General features: G+C 34.8%; 1 protein-coding gene across 1 annotated transcript in view; it reads right to left on the bottom strand.

Annotated features, from left to right (window-relative positions):
* The window catches only part of BTBD19 (BTB domain containing 19), a 907,757-nt gene extending 887,691 nt beyond the window's left edge, over positions 1 to 20,066 (bottom strand). Inside the window, exon 1 of the mRNA XM_044086828.1 lies at positions 19,963 to 20,066. Within this exon, the coding sequence (XP_043942763.1) occupies positions 19,963 to 20,066 (104 nt within the window). The remainder of the gene's footprint in view (positions 1 to 19,962) is intronic.
* Between the last annotated feature and the right edge of the window lie 7,642 nt (positions 20,067 to 27,708).

Raw genomic sequence — 27,708 nt, 5'->3', positions numbered from 1 at the left:
TCTTCACGTGTGTTTAATATCTAACTTTGGATCTTTACCTTCATACTGCAGAACTCTACTCTCCACTGATTGCTTGTTTTTATTGGTATATACATCTGTGACAGTGTGGCCCATGATGTTCACTCCACTCCTCTACCCTACCCCAAATTCTCACCCACCCCCACTTACTTTACTTTTATACTCCCCAAGCTCCATCCCCTTTGTCATAAACTCCTTCCCTTCCTGTGTAATTCATCCAACTGAAACTTTCAACCTCCTCAATTTGCACCTCTTCCCTCAACCCTACTTAACCTCTTCCCTACTACAGAGTCTCTTAATAAGAATACCCACATAGCCCATCTTTCCTTACCCCATTTTTATTTGCACTTCCTCCATCAACCCAATAATCTCTTCAGCCTTTCATTTTATTTATGTACTGGGTTCTCTCTAATGTACCCCACTACTTGTCATCATCCTTTACTTTTTGTATTTCAGTCATCAACCATATCTCTGTTTTTCCCGTTTAAACATGATTACTGTCTATGCCTCTACTCCCTTACTTCTCCTACTTTCTCTCCTTACTTGCTATAAAGCAATCATCTTACCAATTAATCAACCACTCACTGTTATCCACTAACATTTGAACACTGACTAGCATTACCCTGTTATAACAGCATCTTATGTATTGAAGCTGTCAACCTTTCTCATGCACAAATACAGACTCCTCAGTGCCTCCCCCACCTTCTCAAAATAAAGCTAAAATACCATAGTAGCAAAAGTAATCCTACTGTACTATGTACCAACCCTAAGAATATCTTGTTATGTGGAGACATTCACCCTAACCTTAGCCCTGACACCTTTCCCAAATCTGATAACATCCCCATACCTTCTACTTTCACAAATACAAAATAATCCACCAAGAGTTTAACTATTATCTCTATGAACATCCATAGCTTACTAAATAAAACTTGTGAATTTCACTGCTGGATTGCACATTACTCTCCTGACATAATAATTCTCACAGAAACCTGGTTAGAACCTCACATCAAAAACACAGAAATTGGTTGGAAGTGGGGCGTGGCTAGGATGCTGAACTGATAGCTGCACTTCATTTCAGCTCTCTTACCTCAATACAATTCCTGACAGGAATTTTACAAAATAATATTTAATTTGAAGAAATTTTTATTACTAACTTATTTCTAATAACTCTGAGCATCTATAAGAACAATTTTATTGTCAGAACTTGAATAATTCCTGTCAAATTAATTACTGGAAAATCAGCACCAATATCAGCTTTACAGCATGAGTCATCTAAGGAATACAGCACAAGACTCTTCTCTCAAAAAAGACCTGCAGTCTCTCATTACAAATATACAGGAACTTACAATAAAAATCGACAAGATGGACAATAAAATAGATACTTTTAAAGAAAAGTGCTCACAACAACTGGAACAGCTTCAAGAAATGTTTACACAGCAGAAAGGACAGATATCACTTATTGAACAGTCATTAAGTGACATTGACACTAGAGTTCAAGTAGAAGAACAACAAACTGAATTCTTACTTCAACAGAATACATATTTACTAGAAAAACTTGATGATATGGAAAACCGAACAAGAAGAAATAATATTAGAATATATGGTCTACCAGAAAAATCTGAAGGGGACAATATGATAAACTTTCTTACCACCTGGATACCAGATGTAACAAAAATACCTGAAGCTCTTTCATATGGTATAGAACGGGCATAGATCACTAGCAGCTTCTGGAAATGCTTCTTCTCCGGGTAAGAACAAGCCGAGATCTATAAGTGTGAGACTTTTTCTACACAAGATAAAGATCTTATATTAAGAAATGCTTGGGCAAATTCTCCCATCAAATACAATGATTCATTAATAAGATATGACAATTATTATTCTACAAAGGTGGTTTCAAAAAGAAAAGAATTTCTACCAATAAAAAAACCTTGAAGAAAAAGCAACTGAAAGTCCATCTTTTATTTCCAGCAAGACTGAAAGTTTTTCTACCAAATGGAATAAAAATCTTTGAAACAGTAGATTCAGCAATAAAATACCTTACCAACAACAACATCCTAACACATGAAGAATCTATGGACTGGACAATAAGTACACAGAAGAGAAATGCTGAAGTAAATAATTGGAAAACTGTTGAGCAAAAGAAAAAAAACTAAAGGACAAATAATCTTACATATGTTATATTCTGTAAAAATCTAAATAATAATACTAACAACAAAAGAAAAGTTCTTACTGTCTTCAAGTTACACCAAAACAGGTACTGTTTTCAATTATATTTTAAATGTCAAAATTAGCATAAATGTAAATACATTTATCTCAAATCACATCAATATACTAAGCATAATTTAAACATTACTCTATTTTTCATTATTATCCATCTATTATTTTCATATTCTTAATCAGAGTAATCAATGCATAATAATGTTCCCAAATAGTTTATTTATTTATTTATTTTCTCTCTTTGTGTTTTGTTGTTTTTATTTTTTTCTTTTTATTAAATCTTCATTAACTTATAATACTTTAATCAGTATATGGTTATATTGCTTAATAGGTATAGTAATGGCTGCTATATAACTTATTATTAGTTACATCCCTGATAGTATTACTTTTTATAAGTTAAAAGTGTCCCTGTTTGGATAAACGCTAATGCTGGGCAGAAATGTGTTGCTTTTGAAATGAAGTATTTCAGTTAGGATGTATCATAAGACTACTTTAAATAATCTTAAAAGATGTTCTGCCTTTGACCCATATGCACATACTGATATAGTCCAGTGAAAAAATATGTTTTAAGTGATATTTTGAGGCTATAAGTCAGGTGTGTTGTGGCTCCAGACATCCGGAGTTGAAAGATGCTTGTGACTAGCTTAGATATCCTGTTGTCTTTTCTTTTGTAGAGAAATAAGGCATAGCATGTTTAAAATGCAAAGTTTGACAGTTGTGAACACTACTCCGTAAACTAGAGTGCTTGCGTGCACACTACATACCAAATAAGAGGAGGGAAAAGAAAAAAGAAAAAACACATACCTTTTCCCTGCTTGGTTCTCGAGACAATTTAACAGCCACAAACATCACTAGAAACTTGAGTTACTTATTGCTTGTCGCATTTACTTGTGTACGCCATCCCCTGACTCTTTCTAATTGACGTCTAGTCAGAAAATAAGCTAGGTTCACATTTAAAGATACAGAAACCTAAATTCCTTCTAAGGAAACATAAATAATATAAAAGGTTCATATAAATATACACAGATGTTTATTTTTGAAGCACTTTCAGTTTATGGCTACTGATGTCTTCTAGCACCTTGATAGATAAGGACATATATCTGCTTGTCTTTCTATCAGTTTAGATTTCCAGACATTTTAGCTATCCCTTACTATGTTTTATACAGCAGAGTTTAAAAAGCAGAAATTAATCATCAGTAAATAAAATCACTGCTGTTTTACAAATTCTCTAAAGAAACTAGTAAATGTCAAGCAACTGACAGGTTTGTTTTGGGGAGGGTTGCCATTTCCCACGCTGGTGCTCCTGCAGAATACTACTGATGTCCTGCTGCCAAGTATGCCCTCGGGTGGGCAGGTGGGATGCAACAAGAAGGTTGGATGTGCATTTGGCAAATCAAACATTTAGATGGCGGTATGGTATACTAGATGGAGAAAGTGGAAGCAATGATTGTATAGGCAACTATAATGAGTAACATAACAACAGTGGATTTGACCCGTGTGTCAATTATACAATGTTTATATCCCATGTGGCTTTGGGCTTTGTCGAAGCATCTGTGTTCTACACACATATTGTGTTGGATCTGATTTGAGTGGAAGGGGAGAGGCTTAGCCCACACCCTAATTTGTTACTGGGTTGCCATGCATTATGGGCATGCATTGTGGCAGGTACTCAACGGGCTATCCATCCTTAGATGGCTCATGCTGTTCCCATTTGCTCATCTGAATGGTGACTGCGGCTGTGCTCTTCTTGTTATGTTGCCTGGCTGTGGCTTCACCCTTCTTATAATATTGCCTGGCTTTTTACATTATCAAGAATGACACAATACTAGTGTATGCGGGTATATCATGTTACTGTTAGTGTGGACAGGATGCTTGACAATGCAACTATGATTCTTGGACCTTTCTGCAGATGGGTGTGTTGTCTGGCAGTTGAGAGCCTGGTTGTTCCTGATCAGCGGACCTGTATTTTTGTGTTTCAATGTGACTGCATGAAAGGATGCCAGTATTGGTCTGCAAGTTTGGTGAGCAGTAGATTCGTTGGGGATTGATTTGAGGAGACACTTGTATTATGGCTGGGGCACTTGACATTTGATAAATGTATCCTCTCAATGATGCGTTCTGTCTGGTCATTGGCTGTAAAACAACTTTTCTGAGAAATATTGTTGTGGTGCCAGTTAATGATTTGGATTAAATGTTTCTATATACAGTCGTGAAGCAATTGCCAGGATAAAATGGTACTCTTGCAGTGCATGGATCATCGTGGCTGTCCTCCGATGTTGGAGGAAAAACAAGCTTCTTGGACACCTTTTGACGTGGTAAAGGTGTTACCCCATGGTTTGAATACTTTTGTCTCTTTGCTGCAAAATGGGTTGGGAATTTTGGCCTGTAATATTTTCGTACATGGTGGTTTGAATCTTGGCAGCTTCCATTGTTTTGATGTGTTCTCCAGTATACTTTTGTTCAGTCATAGGATTGAATTACTGGTGTTGAGTAGGTCAGGATTGTATCTCCAGCACTTGTTGTCAGCAGATAGACGCACTGGTTGGGTGTCAGTCTAAGCTGTGGGAGTTGATGTGTGATATACATAGATGTTTGCTTTGAGGGTGTGGTCAAGTGCGCTGCAGTTTTACCTCTGTACTGTGTCAGTTTTCATTGTGCAGGGTCCCTCTGAGGGTTGATGGAAGTGTTGGCAACAAGACACTCAATCAGGTAACAACATTATGAGTGGTCTCTTGGATAAGGGAGCTGTCTAAATTGTGATCTTGTTGTCTCCAGCCATGGGAATTGTCATTGAATAGCTGAAAAATGCAATCAGAGGAACATATTTAATGTCTACTAAAGAAATATTAATATACTTATACATTGTATCGCATTTCAGTTTATGTTAAACATGAAATATGATGTGGTTTCAGAACTATTCATGTTTTTATTCCAATATGACTTTGCAAATATTAATTTAAACACTGGTTTCAGACTTGAGTAGTCTAAAACAATTGCACAACAATGGTACTGTATTATACAGTAATGTCAGTAAATAGTTTTCAACAGATGTATGAAATATACAGTTATAGATTTTAACATGATGTTTATTAATACCCTAAATTATTTTGAAATTATACTACCTTAATCTAAATATTTGTACCTTTTTGAAACCTGCTTAGAAGTAAGTATTATTGAATTACAATAAGATGAGTAAAGAATATATGTATATATTTTAGCTGATTAGATTATCTTAATATATTATTCAATTATCTTTATTTAAAACTAAGAGGATAAGAGAAACTGATCCAAATATTATTTGTGAGGGTAGAAAGTTTGTTTGGTTAGATTCACTAACCAAGCGAAGAGGTATATTACCTCATAGCAATAGGGAATGGTTTTAAGGTTAAGAATTACAAGTTTGGAAGTTCTTTGTTTTTTTATTCTATCACTTTGGTGTCACTCAGAAACATGCAAAAATCATACAAGAAAAACTTTTGAACACTGTATCCAAGATGGAACTAAGAATAAACAATATTTACATAAACTCACACATAAAACAAACTCAAAACTAGGAAATGAAATGTTTATCCATAAATGTTAATGGTCTAAATAATAGTAATAAAAGGAGAAGCCTATTCAAGTACATAAACTTACATAAACCACAAATAGTCTTTTTACAAGAGACACACTTATTAGATAGAGATATAAACAACTTAAATATTAATAATTACACAGTACTAATAAACTCTCAATACAAAACAAAAGAAAAGAGGAGTAGCTATACTACTTCGTAACTCAACTATAACACCTAAAATAATTACTACTCATCAAGATACATCAGGTATGTTTTGTCTAGTTTCAATAGAGTTAAATAAGAGAATCTATACGTTAGTAAATCTATATTGGATCCCAGGACTAGGATTAAAAACAGTTAAACAGCATTTTGAAGAGATAATTCATTTAACGAAGGGTAGCCTGATATTGGCAGGAGACTTCAACTGTATAATGAATGAAAAAGATACAGATTCTAAATCCAAAAGAAGAAAACAACCCATCTCTAAAGCACTATCAAAATTTATAGATACATTGTATTTAAAAGATATAAATGAATTTGCAGAACCAGACTCACTAATCTTCACATTTTATTCTCATAGATATAAAACTAACTCTAGAATTGATAGAATATATGTTGCCAATGACCTAATAACAAAAATTGACAAAGTCAAAATCATAAATTGTCCTTTATCTGATCATAATGCCATAGTCTTTGAGATAGAGCTTACACCATTTTATTCAAATCCCATTACTAGGATACCTTCCTATATCACAAAATTGAGAGATTTCAAAGAATTTTATGAAGAAACAATCAAAAACGTTCTAGAAATAAATTACTCAGAAGATATTTCAGAAATATATGTCTGGGATTCATTAAAAGCAGTTACATATGGGAAGATATTATCCTGGTACATAAATAAAAGGAAGTTATGGAATAAAGATATGCTAGACTTACAAAACAAAGCAGATAAATTGAAACTGGAAATACAAAAGGGTAATGCTACTCAAGTTCAAGAACTTACACAAATCAATAAGAAGTATACAGAATTGCTACACCATAAGATTATGATTAATTTAGAAAAGATAAAAATAAACTCATACTCTACTAATTCAGCACACCTGAGATACTTAACTAATAGAACAAAAAAATAATTAAATCTAAGCAAATAAAAGAAATATTTATTCCCAATACTAACAAAAGAGTTACGGAACTAAATGATATTTTAGAAGCATTCAGACTCCAATTTAACATTGATAATTCCATAAATACTCAAGATACACCTACTAAGGATATAAAAAAATACTTAGAAAACAATATTCATATTAAATTAACACAAGAACAAATAGACATTATAAACAAACCAATCAATATGACAGAATTAAAATCACAAATTAAAAAGCTCAAGACAAATAAAGCACCTGGCCCAGACAATATGCTACCAGAAATGTATAAATTAATACCCAATCAAGCCATATCTTTATTATTAAAAGTATATGATATAGCCAATAAAGATTTGAATATACCGCCCTCTTGGAAATATTCATTGATATCCCCAATTATCAAACCAGATAAAGATGAAAAACAGTGTTCCTCATATAGGCCAATATCATTACTCAATATAGACTACAAGATGTTTATGGCTATATACGCAGATAGGATCAAACACTTTCTTCCTTTCTTAATTCACAAAGATCAAACAGGTTTTATTAAAGGAAGAAATACTTCAGATAATATTAAAAGAATACTAACATTAATAGATTATAGCAAACATAAAGTCCTAAATTTAAATGTAATCTCATTAGATATTAATAAAGCTTTTGATTCGGTTAACTGGAACTTTCTTTCACTAGTTTTAAAAGAATATAACTTTCCTTCTAATTTTAATAATCTTATCCAAATACTATATGAAAAATCTACTGCATATGTTAAACTGGGATCATATAGATCAGGCCCTATAACAATAAAAAGGGAACTAAACAAGGTTGCCCTTTATCACCATTGTTATTTGCATTACTCATAGAACCCTTCGCAAATCAAATCAGATCAAACAATAACATAAAGGGCATTTGTATTAATAAAATGTTAAACCTTAAAATCCAACTCTTTGCTGATGACATACTATTAACTCTCTCAGATGCAAATGAGTCTTTGAATGCTCTATTTAACTCCATGAATAAATTTCAAAATATTTCAGGCTTAAAATTTAATGAAAACAAAACTAAAATTATGCCCTGTAATTGTAAAAAAAAAAATAATATAAACAAAAGATTTTCCAAATATATAGTAACAGAAAGTAAATTATTATATCTGGGAATAAATCTACTCAATGAATTAACAGATTCTCTAATATTTAACTATAATAAAATACTAGACAAAATAGAACAAACAATTGGTTACTGGAATAAATATATCTTTTCAACAGCAGACAGATTATATCTTATTAAAATAAACATATTTCCCAAAATATTATACTTAATACAAAATTTTTCATTGCCACCTCCCAAATATATTATTCAAAGATACAATAAACTAATTTTAAATTTTCTATGGTTTCCAAATAAACCCCGTATAGCCTTAAATAAATATTTGGTTAAATAATTCATACACACCTATATGGAAACAAGCCCATGAGCAGATTTACATAGAAATCAATTATAATCACATACAAGTCAACTTAACAGTAATACCATCACCCCTTATATGGATGTTAAAAGATTATTTTTTTAGGGAAAAGAAATAATATTAATAAATTGCCATCAAACTATGTAAGCTCTACACTTTCAGTGTTCAGAACATATATAAACAAAATACCAAATATTAATTCTTGGATTTTTCTTATTTTCCCTATAGCTTTTACACCAAATATTCTAGATACATTCCAAATATCTAAAATAAATATACTTAAAGAAGAAACATTACTCTTTTGGCATCAACTTATAGAGAAAGGGAAAATTCTAACAAAGGAACAGATCATTTATAATTATAATATAAATAAAGACATTTGGCTGTTTTTACAAAATCTAAGGCATTTTCTCATAAATAAAATAGAACAAATGCAACCTTCAGTTAGACATGAAGCTCCAAAACAAATTGAATACCTTATTCTTATCACAAAACAGCCTTATCAGGGTACAGGTTATTTGTCTAATATCTATAAAATTGTTAAAAAAACAAAAAACTATCATGAAAAATCATACTGGGATTATTATACTTTAATAAACAACCATCCTCCAGTTGAAGAAGAAAAAAGTAATATTCTAAAATCTTCCAAATTTTCTACATTATCAAAATACTGGCAATTATTCACTTGGAGATATCTACATAGAAGTTTCTATACACCACATAGGTTAGCCAAAATGTATTCTATTGAAGATCAATGTTGGAGATGCCATACCAAGATAAAAGCAGATTAGCAGCATGTTTTTTATGAATGTATATGTCTCAATATGTACTGGAAATCCATTAATTATTTTTTTCAGACTGTTTATAATGATAATTTTCAATTAACAAAGTCTTTAATTTTATTCAACTCTCCTATTCCAAACTGTGTACCAAAAAAAGACACTAAAATTCTATGGTCACTATTGGCTATTTCAAGTAAAATCATAACTATACATTGGAAAAATGAGGCTTCGCCTACGTTCAAGGAATTTGAGACTTCAACAACAACAGTTGCTCACATGGAAATATTAACAGTGAAGAACAGAACTAAAAGATCTACTTCTTACTATTACTCTTGGATGAAAGTACTGGAAATACTTGAAAATATCGAAGAAGATATATCATCTTATGTTTCTAACTTTATATAATATAGAATTTCAATGTTATTTGCATAGACACCAATGTAAATAGTTATATAATGGTTTGAAGTTAGTAATGTTTTAGAATTGTAAATATGTTATTTATCTTTATTTCATGTAATGTTTAAGGCATCTTATTTGAAATAATAAAAAAAAATATTTAGTGAAAAAAAAACACAGAAATTCTTCCACCTTGCTAAAATATTATCCTCTCTGACAATTTACACATAAAAAGCAGGTGGTGTTGCAATACTTTACCTGAACCATCTTGATGCCTCTCAACTGTCCATATCTCTCCCTAATTTCCACCCGACTGAACTTACACTCACCATTTGTAAACTAAATAGTCATAAAAAGTTACATATTGTAGCTATTTATATCCCTCCAGGCAACAATGTCCCATTCTATAAAATGTTCTTGCCTGGATCTCTAACTGTATTTCAAGTGAAACAATAATACTTGATGTCAATATCGACTGGCAGACCTTAACTGCTGAATTCCATTGCAAGATTAGTCATCATGGCTTCACTCAGCCAATAACCACCTTTACCCATTACAACAAAACCACTGGCACCATCCTAGATTGGATCCTTGTAATGAAGCCTAGTATGTATTAAGACCAAAAAACACTCCTAGATTCTATAAGTGACCACCTCCTTACCTATGTGCAAAGGCTTTCTACACATCATATTAGACAACATAAATTTAAAGAATACCGCAGTCTCACCAATTTCAATTCAAACAAGTTTAACAATCTGTTGTTCTATAAACTAGTCCTTCCTTTTTAGCCTACCACTAGATGATGTTGTTCTGAAATTCAACTGTATATTCCTGGATATTCTTAATGGCCTAGATCCCCTTAGAAAAAAAAGAGTTAAGACTCACCATGCACCTTGGCTTTCCCACTACAGCCAAATCCTTATGCATAAGAGAGATACTGCATGGAGAAAGTGGTTAAAATTACAATCCCCCAATCAGCTTCAAACCTACAAACAACTTTGTAATCTTACAAAAAAAGTCACTGATAAGAAAAAATACTATCAAAACCTACAAATAAACCAACCACAAAAAATGTTGGAACACCATTAACAAGATTATTAACCTTGGTTCTCCCTTCATACCCAACCCATTCCCAAATAACTCATCCCTAGAAATTGCCTGTAAATTCAGCTCCTACTTCACAGACTCCATAGCCACTCTTACCCATAGTTGCCAAAAATCAAACTCTACACCTCCTCTCACTCCTGTCTACAATAAATCAGCTAACAACATTTTCTCTCAAACCAGTTTCTCCCGCCTATATAAAATCTCTACTAACTAAACTGAATCCCTGCTTTCTTCAGCAGATAATCTACCCAATGAATACTTACAACTAGCTGCTAAAACCATAGCTTACCCAGTCTTCATTTTAATTAACAGAACTATTCAGAAATCAATAGCTCCTTCTATCTGGAAACAATTCTTTATCATTCTATTTCACAAAGGCAGCAACTCCACTGAATTCATGAACTACAGGCCTATAGCAATCGTGTCACTACTCTCAAAAATATGTGAGAAATGCATACACAAACAACTACTTGAATATCTACTATGTGAAAATCTACTAATTCCTACCAACATGGCTTTTGCTCCTAACCACAGCACAACTACTGCCTTAGTCTAGTATACTGGCACCATCATAAAAGCCAGAGATAACAATAACCTTGTATCCTCCATTTTTCTGGATCTCTCCAAAGCCTTCAATACAATCTCTCATCCCAAGCTTTTCTCTAAAATGTATGCTCTTGGTTTCTCTAACTCTACTGTCAACTGCTTTTCTAGCTACCTTTTCAATTGCCAGCAATCAGTTAAGTGGCTTTCCTCCTTCTCCCACTTCCTCACAATCAATACTGGCATACCACAAAGTTCCATTCTTGGGCCCATCTTATTCATCATCTTTACTAACAGTTCACATTCATCATACACTCAGTCTACACTCATACGATATGCCGATGACTCTGTTATCTGTTTGACTGACAATTTTCTACATCTACAATTCATTATCCAAAAATCATTTAACTCTACTGAAAGTTGGCTAAGTGATAACCAAGTTCTCCTTAACACCCCAAAACAAATTACTAGTATTTCTCCAGAAATCTCAATCCCATCTCAAATCATCTTTTACTATCACATCACTTGACAATACCATAACAGAAGTAGTATCACATACCAAACTCCTAGATGTGACCATTGATGATCAAGTAAAATTTGATCTACACATTTATAATTACATTTTGCTCATTTTGTACTCTATAAACCTTCATCCTGCACATCCATCTCATCCATTATCACATATTATATTCCCAACTGCTCTCTTTGGAGCTCTGACCAACATCTCTTAGAAATCTACAACCCTAAAAGATCCATAGACCATAGCCTATACAGTAACACAGTGGCGTTAGCCTAGAACAGAATTCCCATAACTGTCATATCTATTCCAAATATTTAAAAAAAAGCAGTAAGAGGAAGTCTCCATAAAACCTGTCTCTGTTCCTGAATTAACCCTGCCTAGCTTTCCACTAATCAATTCTTCTTTTTACCCTACTATAATCCTATTCACTTCCTACCCCTCCTTTATTTCCTCACTTGCCACATCTTGTTTTGTTTCTATCTACTTTTTTCTTTTTCCCATGTTACCAATCTCATCCCTCACTCCTACTTTTATATATATTTAATTTAATTTAACTTATGTTCAACAGCTTAAGTTTTCCCTGGAAAAGTTGATAACCTGGTGTTTTTATATTAGAGAAATATGTCCTCCTATCACTATAGGCAAATATTACCTGTTCCCCCTACAATACATCATACTTAAACAAATAGTACTACTAAAGAAAAAAAATGATTTTGCTGTTATGGTGCTTAATATTATAGACCTGTGTACTTTAATAATTGTCAACTTCATAACTTGTAAAGTTGTTCTTTACTGTATGATTATTAGATGTCTAGATCTGTTTAGGTATGCAATATTTCTTGTATGTAATGTTCTTGGTGCTTTTCTCCCTGGGCCTCCGCTGAAAATGGATCTGTGTCCAGTCGGACTTTCCCGGTTAACAAATGTAAAATATATAAATATATATATATATATATATATATATATATATAGGTTCATAGGTTGGTACTAGGCTACTGGCCCTAGGGCATATACAAACCTAGCCATAACAATTCCCTGGCTATTTATTCCCACAATATTTAGTATCACCTTCTATCTCACTGATACTTACCTTACCACTTATCCCTTATTTCCTAAATACTCCTCTCTAACACTACTAACATTCTATCCACTCACTTCCATATTGTTTTCTTTTCCAACTAAACACTTTACTCTATTGTCATTGCTTCCTACACTCTTAACTTAATCCATATCTTACTACTATCCTGCATTCTCTACTTTTTTGTGTGCAAATATTCTATCCAAATTTGTATTAATTGTATGTTTATTACTCTTTTTTATGATGTCAGAAGTAATTTTGTTTGTTAGTTCTATGTCCTTATTGTACAATGTATATTAATTTTTCATGTAAGCAGTTTTTCTCCCCAGGCCCCCGCTGAAAAAGGGCGCGCTGCCCAGTTGGAATAGTCCCAGTTAACAAATGTCAAAATAAATAAATAAAAATCTGAAGATGGTGATCCAAAAATAATTAAAAAAAGCTCACGGGGGTCTTCTGGGGCATTTTTTTTTTCATTAAAACTAAAAGTCTTGTAAAATCTGGCATAGGGTCAAATGGAAGTGACAAGAAGCAACTGTATGAAAGATCAACCTGCCAAACATTAGTGCATGCATGTAACACAAAAGCTGTAAATAGACATTTAAAAAGCTGTCATATATAACAGGTGATTACACTGACATGTATTTATATATTACCTAAAACTGCTATTAAGGAGCTTAAGAAAATTTTGGGAGAAATAATCAGCTTTCAGCAAATATTACATATAGATGGGGACTGGTATCTGATCTGCAACAGTGAGGATGTATCTGGGGGACCTATAAGGGGAAATATTAGAAAACAGGGTAGGTTTCTGAAGAAATTTATGAGAATATTTGGTATGGAAGACATGAATTCAGTAGAAGGAACTCAGACAGAACTTACATATTATTCCCCGATGTACAATAATCGGGCTACACTGTACAGAAATTATATTTCACAGGAACATGTGCATTTAATTGAAAGCTTTGATACACATCCAATAACTATTTGATAGCACGTGCCGATAACAACTAGGATAAAAATGTAGGGCAATGAAGTAAAAATGAGACGCTGGTGCTTCTCCACCTTCATGTTAAAAAGAGAGGAATTTAATGAATGGGTAGTGGACATTGTTCAAGAGCTATTAGGCAAGATAGACATTTCTTCAGCGGTTATTGCTAGTCAGTGGGATAAAATGAAAATGAAGTTTAAGAATAGGGTAGAAAGAAAAGAAAAACAGATATGGTTAAGAATTAACAAAAGTTATTTAGAGGATCTGAAAAGGTTAAAGTATTGCAGCATATGGGGAATTTCACAGAAGAAGTAGAAGCTCAACTGCAAATTGCTAAAGAGAAAATAAGGAAAATAAGGAAGTACCTGAACAATATGCATAAGGTCAGAAAAGCAGAAAAACGTTTAGCACAACAACTTAGCCAACGGAAAGTGGAAAGAGCTGTTGCCAAATTTAGGGAGCCTGTAACAACAAAAATAACCTGAGATCCTGTAGAGGTATTAGAGATATTTCAGAAATGTTATTAAAATTTGTATAAAGCAGAGAAGTATGGAAATCAGGAAAAAGCAAAAATTGAACTATTTATGGAAAAGTTAATAATTTCAAGGTTAGAGTTATATGAGGCTCAACAATTAACAGTTAAGATATGAGGACATGAGATAAAGGGGGTGGCATACAATCAGATCTGTATTATGGTCATACAGGGCCATGTCATCTGAATATTTCCACATTAAAAGAGATCTGTAACTAATGAAGAGATTGGTGCTAGCAAACAACTTTACATTTCAGTGTTTCATGTACAAATTCAGTACCTGCTGCCCTTTAAGAATAAATTGTCCATGTTACATTTATAAAAAATTGTTAAACTGGTAATATTGCAATAGAGAATGGACTTCAAACCAGCAACCATTTCAAAGTTACTAGGAATGTCACCCAAACGAGGGCACACTCAGGTGTGCAACACCCACATCCCACCTTAAAGGGCACTACAATATCAACACTCCATCTACATGGTGTGGGAATGGAACCCACAACCTTCTGTACCAAAGACAAGTATGCCGCCTGTTGTGCTACTAACACTGCTTTCAAATTTTATAGCACAGATATTGATGATGACAATCAACTACACAAAACAGTTGCACATTGAAAACAGACTCAGCACAAGCAACAGTAAACTTTCCTTCCCTTGAAACTCAACAGTCCTTGAAAATGCATCTTCTTAGTTGGTGTAGAGGATTCAGGCTTTAGTTTGATGTACTCAAGGTACAGGGCTGGAGTCTGATTAAATTAACCAATCTGACATCCTTAACTGGGGCATCACACACAGACACACACACAGACACACACACACAGACACACACACACACATACATACACACACACACACACACACACACACACACACACACACACACATACACACACACACACACACACACACACACACACACACACACACACACACACACACACACACACATACACACACATACACACACACACACACACACACACAGGCTTGCTGTGGCAGTCATTCCTGCTCTGACTCTCCTGTTTCAGTGGGCTCACTGTGGCAGTCCAATTCTGTTGGCCATCAAATTTTCTTGCTCACCAGTTCTGCTCCATTGTGGCCATCGAATCTTCCACTCTGCAGGGATGTAATGCCCTATGTTTGGATATCTCCTGCCATGCCAACACAGGCCCTAGGCAACTGCGTAGGTGACCTAGTGCTGGATCCAGCTCTGCGTACAATCAATCTGGACGAATGTCCCCAAGAACAGATGGCATTCCTGTGGAAGTTTAGAAGATAACAGGGAAGAAAGTGATAAAGATCTAGATGTTTAACAGTATTTTAAAAGGATGCGAAGTATCCACATCCTGGATAAAAGCAGTTGTGGCCATACTACCTAAAGGCAGTGAAGACCCATCAGACCCAGCTGCATATAGGCTCATTTCAATTTTAAACTGTGATTATAAAGTGCTTATACATATAATAATTAAAAGAATGGCAAAGACGTTGCCAGCATGATAAATATGGATCAGTATGGTTTTGTGGAGGGGAGGCAAACATTTGACATTAACAGAGCAATGATGATCCACAAGGAATCAAAGTGTAAGAAAATACTGCTGTTGCTGGTGGGTCTTGATGCAGAGAAAGCATCTGACAGAGTAAGCTAGGATTCCATGCTAAGGCAATGGAAGCATGTGCATTCCCTGATACAATAATAAGGTTAATTAGGAGGATATATAAGGGAACAGAGGCAACAATTAAACTGGGAGGGTTCCTTTCTGACAAATTGGGTCTGAACAGAGGAACCAAGCAGGGGGTGTCCTCTTTCTCCTTTGCTATTTGCTTTACATTTAGAGCCACTGGCAAAGAAAATAAGGGACTCAAAAACTTTAGATAGGATATAATTGGTATGGTAATCAAGAAAAGTTGGCTTTATTTGCATACAATATTATTCTGCACCTGATGGAACAAGAAAAGGATACCAAAGTGTTGTGGAACATTTTAATAGAGTGTCAAGTCTTTTCAGGATATAAAAGTATGAAAGATAAAACAAAGGGCATAGCTGTAAACTATGTACCCACACACAAATTGATCCAGCAATACCCATATTTATGGGGACATGATAAAATTAAGTATTTAGGAGCATGGACTGAAAATTATTCTGTTATGTCACCTATGGAAGGAAGACACTAAACAAAAGATAATACAAAAATGAGAAACTGAAAGTTTTTTTATGAATATTGATAAGATGCAAGGAGTGAAAATGTTTTTAGTCACTTTAGTTTTATATACAGGCCAGGCATATTTTTACCAACCAAAAGAGAAGTTGTAGATATGATCTGGAATGATGAAAAGGGCAAGGGTCAAGAGGGATAAGCTGATCGATCCAATAGAACAAGGTGGATTAGGATTACCTGATTTGAAGGGATAGTTTAGAGCTACACAGTTAAGGATCATGTATATAATACAAAAAGAAAGTTAGAATTTAAAATGGAAAGGAATGATGATGATGATGATGCAGGGGGAAATTCAAGAAATAAGGCGAGGCTGGGATTTTGGATGCAGATCCTTAAGTAGAGTAATAATAATAATGGCACAGAATACTATATTCATAAAACAGCAGAAAGTATTCGCTAAGCCAACACAAGTATGGAGAAAGGAAACTTTGTCATTAGAAATGACTGCGATTTGGGTTACAGAAAATATGCAAGAGAGGGATGGAATTTACTGGAGAAAACTGGAAAAGGAACTAGGAATCAGCATAAAATAACTAGATAATGAAAGGTAATAAAAAACAAGAAGACATTTGGACTGCATGCTACAGACTGCCTTCCCTGTAAGGGATTAGTATTTGAGTATAGGCAAAAAGAATCCTAAGTGAAAGATCTGCTCTGGCAGAGTTTTTAACTGAATCTAGGACAGATGCTTCTGATAAAAAAGGGATTATTATTAGGGCACAAAAAACACTGCACAATTACTATAGGAATCAATCAGAGGAGGTTAGAAATGATTGGAAATAGAACAGGCAATTCACATGGAAACAATGTGCGGACATATGTATGGCTCCCAAATATGCAACAAAGTCCAGACAATTTTGAATTTTTGCTTGGAAGTGTTTGCATATGTATTTTTATACTCCAAGTAGACTACAAAGCATTTTTCCATGGGTAGATGGCAAATGGAGGAGGTTTACAATCATTTCAGCGATCGCACTTCGGCGAATTATCATTTCTATGAACCAGAGAAACGAAAACCAAAACAGCAACCAACAAAAAAGTCGAACGCAGAAGTGGAGAATGTTCAAATTCGACACAATTCAAACATTTAACACACTTCTGCAACTGCTATTACTGTGCAACACACAGTAAAGAATGTTTTTGCAGGGGGCAAGCCCCCACGCACCCCCACACCCCCTGCTAATTATATATGCAAACACAGAGATTGCACTACAGTGAGGGAAAGGGTAAATTTCCCGACCCCCACTATAGTGCGATCTGCATTAAAATATAGAAATTCACAACAGCGAATGCTGTAGTGCATTCCCTGTTGTGCATTTCTACATTTACTTATTCATTCTTTCAATACTATCGAATTGGGCATTCAGACTAACGTAAATCGAACAAAATCCGATTGCCCATTTGATAGTAGACTGTTGGAGGTATGATGGGGAAGAAAGAGGAATATAAGTTTTGGGAGTGTAATGAGTTGGCAGACTTTAAAAATTCCCTACAGAGAACTCTGTCAATACTGGGTGAGAAAATGGGTGTAAATAAGGAATTTTTTTTTCTGAGCTGGGATACAGGATCTGAATCGAACTTGGTAAGGCCTTATTAAGTTTAATTCTGGTCCATGCCAAAAAAGGAATTACCAGAAAATGGAAACCAAAGTCTAAACCAATTGTATTTGAAGTATTGAATATTCTAACAGAGACAAAATAACTGGAAGTGAGATTTTTAGATAAGGGTAGGAGCAAATTACACAGAAGAAAATGAAAATTGAGGGAAGAATATGTGCAGAATAATGTTTTGAAGGAGGAGTAACATTGCAGGATTTGATCAATTTATGTAATGCTGAATCAATGATAAAAAGAATACATTTCATGTATAATGTTTGCAACTGGGAATATGTTAACATTTCACATGATAATTAAAGTTGTTAAAATTAAAAACCCTATAATCAGTGGCAGGAAAATTATTATAACTTAAAAACACTATTTGTGACACTAAATATTTCTTAACTACTATTCTTTGTTTCTGTATAGTGTACAGGATTAAACTTCTAATTACAGCCCAGATAGCCCAAGTTTGATTAGTGGCATGGACAGTAAAGGATCCAAATGAGAGAAGATGGGAGTGAGTGGACATTGCCAGTTTACCTACCCCAGTGGGACTGAAATAGTCTGGCTCATTGCTTGCCTGACAACTACAGATACATTTAAGTGCAATTCTGTAGCCCCTAGGTCTGTTGCAGCTTTCTGCTGCACAGTGGTGCATGACATTGGCAGGAGATTCGCAAATGTGGTTACATGTATGCAATGTCTGTAACCAATCACTGCAGAATCTGAGGTCACATATGGGAAATTAGGCTTGGTTATCCCAATCCCTAGTACAAGATGACAACGCTCACTCCCAGCTCACTCAACTTTCTCTCCACAGTGGAACAAATGTGCTGTAGGTCTCTTGCCCCAGGAAATGAACAAGTTAATTAGAGCAGTCAGGGGTAGGTCTTAATAGTGAGAAAAAAAGCACTTGGAGAACAACAATCAATCCACGTTCTATTATGAAAGTAGAATGTCCACAAATTTGTAACAGCAAACCAGCCCATGCTTTATTGTAAAAGTAGATAATCCACAAAGTTGTTGACCTAGGTTTCGTCCCCACAACAGGACTTTATCAGAACAGTTAAAAACTTACATACATTCCTTTTTATGTGTATCCACCCAGTACACTAATTAATTTCTCTCCAAATTATTTAAAGCAACATGAGTATATTCTCTCAAAACTTACTAAAAATGCATTCAACATATTATTTATATAACTAAAATTATTGATATAAATGTAAAATTCATAATACTATTATCATTTCATTTAACACATGCATACAAAAATGATAATTCTAAAGTAATAAATATGACACCCCAAATAGACGTACTAACCTAAACTAATCCAGTGTTAGCTTAGCCACCTACCTTTCCAGTATATTTTTTAACTTCAATACAGGGGCAATGCTAACACTATCACTAATTCCCGGATAGTTTTGGGCATCCAGCCTAAGTTGCTATTTAAGTTCACATATATCTAGAGGGATATCTAATACCTTACCCTGAATATCATTTTTAATTTGTTGTATTACACAAAATTTAAAATAATGCTCTGGATATTCAGCAATATGTCTGGCAAGGGCATTGGTAGATTTAAGATGCCTGATGTGCAAAACATGTTCATTAATCCTTTCCCTAAAGTGTCTGCAAGTTTTTCCCACATAGAATGCAGGACATGCCTCACATTTGGCTAAATACACCACATTTTGAGTGTGACAGTTATAACGCCCCGTTAAGGAGATAAAATAATTATTCACTTTGATGTTTTTACCCATCTCCATAATGTGTTTGCATGTGCTGCATCTCCCACATTTAAAGTTACCTATCATTCTCCCAGCATAAGATGGCTGTTGATGGGAACCCCTTCTCCAAGATCTCTTTGAAGGATTTGTCATTCCGAAACACAAACCTGGGGACACCACCCATCTTACTTTCTACATTCTTGTCTAACTATAAGATGGCCCAGTTTTTCTTTACTATCCACTTGAACCAATCTGAATCCTGGTTATAAATAGTGATGAATAATAAACCTTCACCTTTATTTTTTCATTCTACTTTATCAATATTAACTGCCAATTGATTTGAAACTTGCCCAGCAGCCTCTATCAGGATCGCCTTATACATACCAATATTCTTTTTCCAAATGATTTCTTCCCTAACATCCATACATAGGGTCTCTGGATATCCCCTTCTTTTAAACATAGTATTCATAAATTCCAATTCTGTAAGGAACTCCTGGTCATTACTGACCATCCTGGCCGCCCTCACCATCTGACCCTTAACAATGGACCTTTTCTGATGGTGAGGGTGCCAGCTGTTGTAATCCAAATATAAATTGGAAAAGGTAATAGTTGGATTACAACAGCTCTTTAACCTCAGTGACATCAGCTCAAGGAAAACATGGGATGTGCCCAAATACTTTAGTGGAAAATGTTACGCATGAGCTGACATGCATCCGTGAAAAACATGTCTAAAATGACATCAACATGGAAATCACTAAATATATTTAGGCCATGGTTTCAGTGAAAAATTTACAAAGCTTTTTATTGAAAAAGCAGCCCAGATAAATATGGGCAGGCTATTGGAAAATGCTCTGCTGCACACATCCCCTCAGATGCTACAATGCAGAGCTTCAACAAGACAAAACAATTTATCAAATATCAAATATAATCTAGAAAATGTTTTTGTTTTGGTTTTTGATTACTCTTGTAATCATCTGTTTTATTTTCTCTTATGTTTTACAGTCAGACTTTATTATAACATTATTTATTTTTTTCCCCACAGTCTGTAATGTATGCAGTAATAAGCATGTGATCTACTTTTAAATCAAACTGAAACTCTAAAGTGAACTTTTCAAAATGTAGTTTGTTTGTTCTCTTTCATAATCATCTTTCACTGGTCTTTTCAAAAGTTTCTTTAAAGCATTTCACCACAATGGACTCCTGACCTCAAAACATAGCCTCTGAACTAAGCATACTGATTATAGCTCTTTCTTTTTTTTTCAAGGTGAGATTCACTGACACTCACATCAATGAAGCCAACTTGTTGAAACTACTCCTGAAAAAAATATAAATTAGTTTCTGGAAGATAAAGACTTCACATACACACATATATTTTATTTATTTATTGCCTTTGTTTACTGGGACGGTCCAACTGGGCCCTCAAACCCATTTTCAGCACAGCCTGGGAGAAAAGCTCCATTAGAACTATAAAAATTAAACAGAATGTAAAGAGAAAAAAAGGACCAGTTTCTTAACAGTAGAAACAGGGTTTTAGAATCATCCAATGATTAATATAATCAAGATAGAGGTTAATACAATTTGATTTCTGTAGGAGTAGTATACAATAATAAGCAAGTTATATTTAGATAGATGTATATACATAGCAATATACAGATTTAATTTACATAGGAGTGATGAAAAACACTATCCATTTATAAATATAGAAAGGATTATTTACAATCACAGGATAAGGTAGGAGAGCTGGAAAGTTAGGTGTTGGTGATGCTCTAGATATCCGAGAGAGTCAGTCGGGGTGCGAACAAGAACAGAGCCAGGAGAAGTCTTTAAGAGGATGTTTTATAAATAGAGATATACCTCCTGCACAGTCAGTTATTATAATCACCTGTGACATCACTTCACTTTGAAGAAATGGATGAAGGGACATTTCTGACATTGCAACAGTCTTGGAAGACTATATCATTCATCCCTACTAAAACTGTATTCAGAAATTAACTTACAGTGTCAACAGCTTTGACTCTAAAGACCACAACACTGCAGTTCTGTTTTTTTTTTTCAATCTAAAAATTCATTTTCAGTTACTCGTATCATTTTGTAACATGGGGGGGAGAGTGATGAACTCCTGATATGTCTTCCTTTGGATGAGATATTAAAATGAGGCCCAATCGGCTTGACTTGATTGCAGAAGAGATGGCTGCAAAAGATCCCAAGTCATTTATTAAAACAAAATAATAAAATAAAGTAGGAATGACTATATTTTCATTTTCAGTCGTACAATATTCTATAACTAGTTAAGCAATAAAATCAAAAAATGAGGTAGAAACAAATTACATAGGAAAAAATGGGAATTGTAGGAACAATATATACAGGGGAGGAAAGAGGTTTAAAAGAAGGCAGGACTTAAATGAGCTATGTAATGTTTGACTGAAAATGATTAGGTAGATTATATGTGATGTATAATGTTTGCAACTGGGAGTGTGTCAGTATGGTCTGTTATGTAAAATGCTTGCAACTAGGATTGTGTCGGTGTGGTTTGTTTTCATTTATATCAATGCATGATTGCTTATGTCATAAGTGATGGTTTAATAAAGATGTTTCTTGTTTAAAAAAAGGCAGGAAATTAATAAGTTATGTTATGTTGCTTAGGTTATATGATATATCCAATATATCGGAAGCATAATGTTTCTTAATTTTAACTTGTTAATATAGTTTGATTACTTTTATGTAAAAGTAAATGCGCCTATGTTGCAGGTGATAATTCACTAACGATGTTTAAAAAAAATAATTAAACAATGATAAACAAAAAAGCACACAGTTTCTCCTCTTGTAAACATAGTTCAAAATAGTCATTTTCTACTGAATGAATAAAATCAATACATCATTAAAATAAAAGAAGAAAATACAAAACACACAATTTCTCCTTTTGTAAACATTAAAATCAAAACATTTCCTATAACATTTATGATTGCTTTTAACTTTGCAAACCCTACTTTCACTTATGTACAGAATCCCACACAGCCCACTCCAAATGTTCCTATTTGCCCACATTGCAACCTTTTCTAGCTTGTCTGTTATGAAAGACACACAATTCTCATAAAATCCGCAACAAATTATATATTCATTAGTTTCATTTATAAAGTCTAAGCTAACTTCTCCCAAAATCCATAGAGGAGACTTTCCCCAGTGTCCTGGCCAATTTTCCTCTAATCTGTATGAATACCACTTCAAATATATTCCAAAAATACCCCACCAAATGGTTCTTAACCAGTCAACAAAACGATAAGTAAATAAAAACATTATATTCTGTATTCCCAGCCACATCAGTTATTCTGCTTATCCCAACTAACATTCAAGAAACGTGCACCCTTCTTCAAATTCTACTACGTACAAAAAATGGAGCTTCGGCATCATCTTCAGTGAATGCTTCCTACAACCAATGAAGTTTATTTTTCATAACAGTAATGTCCTTGAGTATCTTCGTTAAAGCTCTCTGCTGCAGGCACTAGTTTACATCCATAGACATCCATTAACTTCTATAAGCATCATGTTTGAAAAAGATGTGCTCAGAAAAAATCACTCTGTTTTGTACTCTAGGTAAGTCTGGCTACTGTATTACTTCCAACACATTTTCATATATGCAGTAACACAGCATGGTGTTTCTTGTCAGTGGAGTATATGAATGGCTGTTCTAATGTACTGTTGTATTATACTGGAGTTTTTTGTATAGCATGTACGTGGGAAATGTACCTTTTTAAGAGGAAGTCAAAGAATCAATGGATGTGTATAAAGCTACTAGTATAACCTTACCTGCAGAAGTCAAGTACAGCCAGAGGAGTTTGAACCCAGGACAGCTGGAGAAGAGACATATTGCACATTCAGTAGCAAGTATGCACTATATAAGCTCTACTTTAAATTGTTCAGAATCAGCCTATCCAATGGTTTGTGGCTGATACCTGGATAAAAGCCTTTGTGACTATATACATAACGGTAGTCCCACTACAATCAAGGCAGAACTCATTTATGCAGACATAGACAACTTAAATGATCTAGACCTCAATCAATTTGGTTTTGCGAAGGGCAGGTCCCAAGACCCAAATGTAGTAAACTTGTCTGAAAAGATTTGAGACACTCTAGACAGTGGTCACTCAGTCCACGCTGCTTATTTGATCTGGCCAAGACTTCTGACACCCCTCCCCCCATATTACTGAAAAATGAGACAAACTTAATGTAAACTAGGATGTTGTATTTTGAACTGCAAATTAGCTATTCAACAGACCCCAAGTTGTGAAGGCTACTGGCACTTTCTTTGAATATAGAATTATAACTAGTGAGGTATCAAAGAGATCAATGCGAAACCTTCTCCTGCTTTGTATTGATTTTGCAGATATCCACACCAATATTCCACAAGTGTGGCTGAACATGTCTGTTGATAACTACAAACTGGGTACTATTACCCACTCATCCAATGATACTAAACAGCTCCAGCGAGAGAAAACAGTCTCTAAATGCAAAAAATATGCAACATAGTAGTTTTCAGAAAATAAAAGCTGCTCTCCCCTCATGCATTATAAACAGAGTTCTTCTTTAGTCCAACACAGTCATAAGACACCTAGTTGCTTTTTCAGATATTTTTCTCCCATTCGATAATCATGTTTCTTCCATGGTTAGGAAATCCTTCTTTCAGGTTCACTTAATTTACAAGGGGAATATCTTCTCCGACCACTGTACTCTTCCTTTATCAAACCCATCACTGAATACAATGCCACCTCTTAATACTTACAAATCCATTCCAAAGATTTCTAACCAAGGAAAATAAAAGCCTTAAATCCTTCACCTATCCAACTCAAACCACCAGTGGATGAAGGTATGTCTTGGCCTGTGTCTTGAGAAAGCTTGCAATATGGCTGCAGATAGCAAGTCGGGGAATGAACTGGTTTATGGGCGAAAAAAGGTTTTACTGTCAAGGAAGGGAGGGACAAAGAAAAAACTGAAAAGGCTAACCATGATCTCTTTAGCAGTGTCATCTTAACACTGAGAACCTCCTTCACTTCAGCCTTAAATGCAAACAAGTTGATGATTCATTTCTAGCCATTAAAATGTTTTTAGTCCCTTTAGTCTTACACACAGGTAAAAAGATAAGGCATATTTTTATTAACCGGAGAAGTTGTAGATAGCAATTAAAAAAGAGTTGAAGGATTTTATCTGGAAAGGGAAGACAGCAAGGGTCAAGTGGGCTAAGCTGATTCTACCAACAGAACAAGACACACTAAGATTACCTAATTTGACAGGATATTTTAGTGTCAAGTATCTCCTCTCAGGGATGACCCAGGAGCATTGCCTAGTTAAACATAGCTATGATAACTTATGCCATGTCTATAGATGATATCTTCTATGGGCAGTATATTGGCAGTGAATAATACTGGGCCAATAAAAGAGCCCTGAGGTGTACTGTAAGTCAAGATCAGATTCTCTGAAAAGCTAGTAGCAGATACCACTGTGTGACACATGCCAATCAAATATGAGAAACCTCAAGTCCACACTAGGCCCACAAGAGATGGAGGAGGACCCAATGATCTACAGAACCAAATATAAATGGAACAGAATTTTTGATATCTTTCTCTCCAAGGAAAACATCAAAGATCTTAATGAGGTAGATTTCAGTGCTGCTGTATCTCTTCAGCCAACACTTCAAAGCATCACACAAACGATGGCTAGTTTTTCTAACTGCAAATTCTACAACCTCTCTAAAGGTGGTAGCATTAAGGCTTGACTTTCTAAGGGGGGAGGGACATAAGGGTTTTCTTCAAGGTCTCAGGAAAGCTATTCCCAATTAAAGAAAGCTGAATCATGTGAAAGAAAACTGGACCACTACTTCAAGTCAGGCAACTGTCTACTAAAGCGGACATGGGTCCAAACTATAATAGCTGGGGTTGACTTCACTGATTACCATCATGAATTACTGGAAATCAAAGGGACTTAGATCAATGCTGATTGAGCTACTTGACCTCTTCAACAGTTGATGTCAGTGTATGATATTGGAGGGACAGTTGCCTCTAGGATGACACCCTATACAAATAACTGACATCAAGCCACTCTAGTATGTAAAAAATGTTTTTCAGATTTGTAAACAAGCAGGACTGCACAATCTGCTTACATTACAAAAGACCTAAGATGTAACCAAGACTTCTCTAGACAAGAATTCCAGTGTTCTATGGGCTATGTAGGATTGGTAAGCTTTACAATGGGTGAGCTTATCCACAGTAAAACTTAATTGCTAAGGGCTGGCTCCTGCATACAAAACATATTTAAATGATCTGGGAGTTTCAAAAACAGCTTAGTAATCCTCAGTTTTGACTTGAAAACAGTAACTATCCTTTAATCGTAAGAATAATTTTCCCAACATTTAGAATAAGATGTCAGATAAAACAACCGTTTGTGACAATTATTTCTCATACTTCTCCATTGAGTAGACTCAGCTGCAAGACATCTTTCTACTTTCTTCTTATTTTTGTGTAAGCAGTCATTGTTCTTCTACTGTTTGACTGAACCTTTTCATGTAAAGCCTTCTTATGTAACTACTGTAGAAAAAGGTGCTTGACATTACCTCTCTTTTGATCTCCTTTCATTTTCAGATGTAAACCCACCACATGCAGTTCTCTGCAAAGCCAGAGTCTGCTGATTCCTATAGTGTACTTGAAAGTTTTACTTACATTTCCCTTAACAAACCGTGTACACATTATATTCCCGTATATGCTCTTCAAATGAAGTGATGGCTGTTAAAATAAAACTCATTAGACTTTGTACCTTTAAATTGGGTTGAAAAATGGATGGTCTCCCTGGACAAAATTATGCATGCAACTTGATTGTTTTGACCACTGTTTACCTTACTGAACTCATGAAAATTTTAAATAGCAGCTTGTTTTGCAGCTCTGTTAATGGTCACAAGAGAATAGTAGGTAAGTAATTGTTTGCCTCATCTTTAACATTTGCCTAAGCATGTATTGTGGTTTGCTGCTATTCTCTGATCAGGTCCCTGTGTATGACACTAGTATCTCCTGTGCAGAAACGGATCAAGGCTTCTGCATCACAAAGTTGGAGAAGAAATAGATTCCCTTTCTTTGATGAAAAGGACAGGGCTTTACTATTCACATTTCTTGACTCAGATTAATATAAGAAACAGCAGTATGCGTGCAGCATATGTAAGAGAATGGGCTACATTATGGGATGCTGGAAAAGGTAGGACTGCAACTGATACAGGTTCATAGGTAAATACTAGACTAGCTGCCCATTTTAAGCTTAGACCGTTTCCTTTTTGTGCTTGAAATAACCTTTCCCATTTGGTTAAAGATTAGCCTTTCCTATCCCATGGTCAGTAATTATAATAACTGAGATCATACCATAGATAATATGAGAGAGTGCATGCATGCATGCATGGAATAAAGCATTTAGGAGCTGCATCTGTCCATTAGTAGTATAGCAGCCAGTCTTTGTCTTTATTATTGGTTCAAACACAGAATTGTCCGAACACCGAAACTTCGAACTGGGAAGTTCGAAATCTCAAAATAGTGAGGCCGCTGAACACTGAATTTTTTTCCCTGGGAAAAAATTTGGTGGGCCATTTCCGTGACTTTGCTATTTCCTCCACTGTGGTGCGATCTCAGAGTTGGTATATTTAAGTAAGTGGGTGTGGGGGGCACAGACCCCCACATTAGGAAGAGTTTGAGTGTTCATTTTTTTGTTTGTTTTGTACCAGAACAGAGATTTTTTTCCCTGGGGGAAAAACTGCTGTTCTGAGTCTTCGAAGTTCTTGCATTTCGAACTTCTGGGTT

Source organism: Protopterus annectens, chromosome 10.part0, assembly GCF_019279795.1.
Source record: "Protopterus annectens isolate FY-2018-M chromosome 10.part0, PAN1.0, whole genome shotgun sequence".
In the NCBI taxonomy this organism is placed as follows: Eukaryota; Metazoa; Chordata; order Ceratodontiformes; family Protopteridae; genus Protopterus; species Protopterus annectens.
This window is presented reverse-complemented; position numbering and strand designations above follow the sequence as displayed.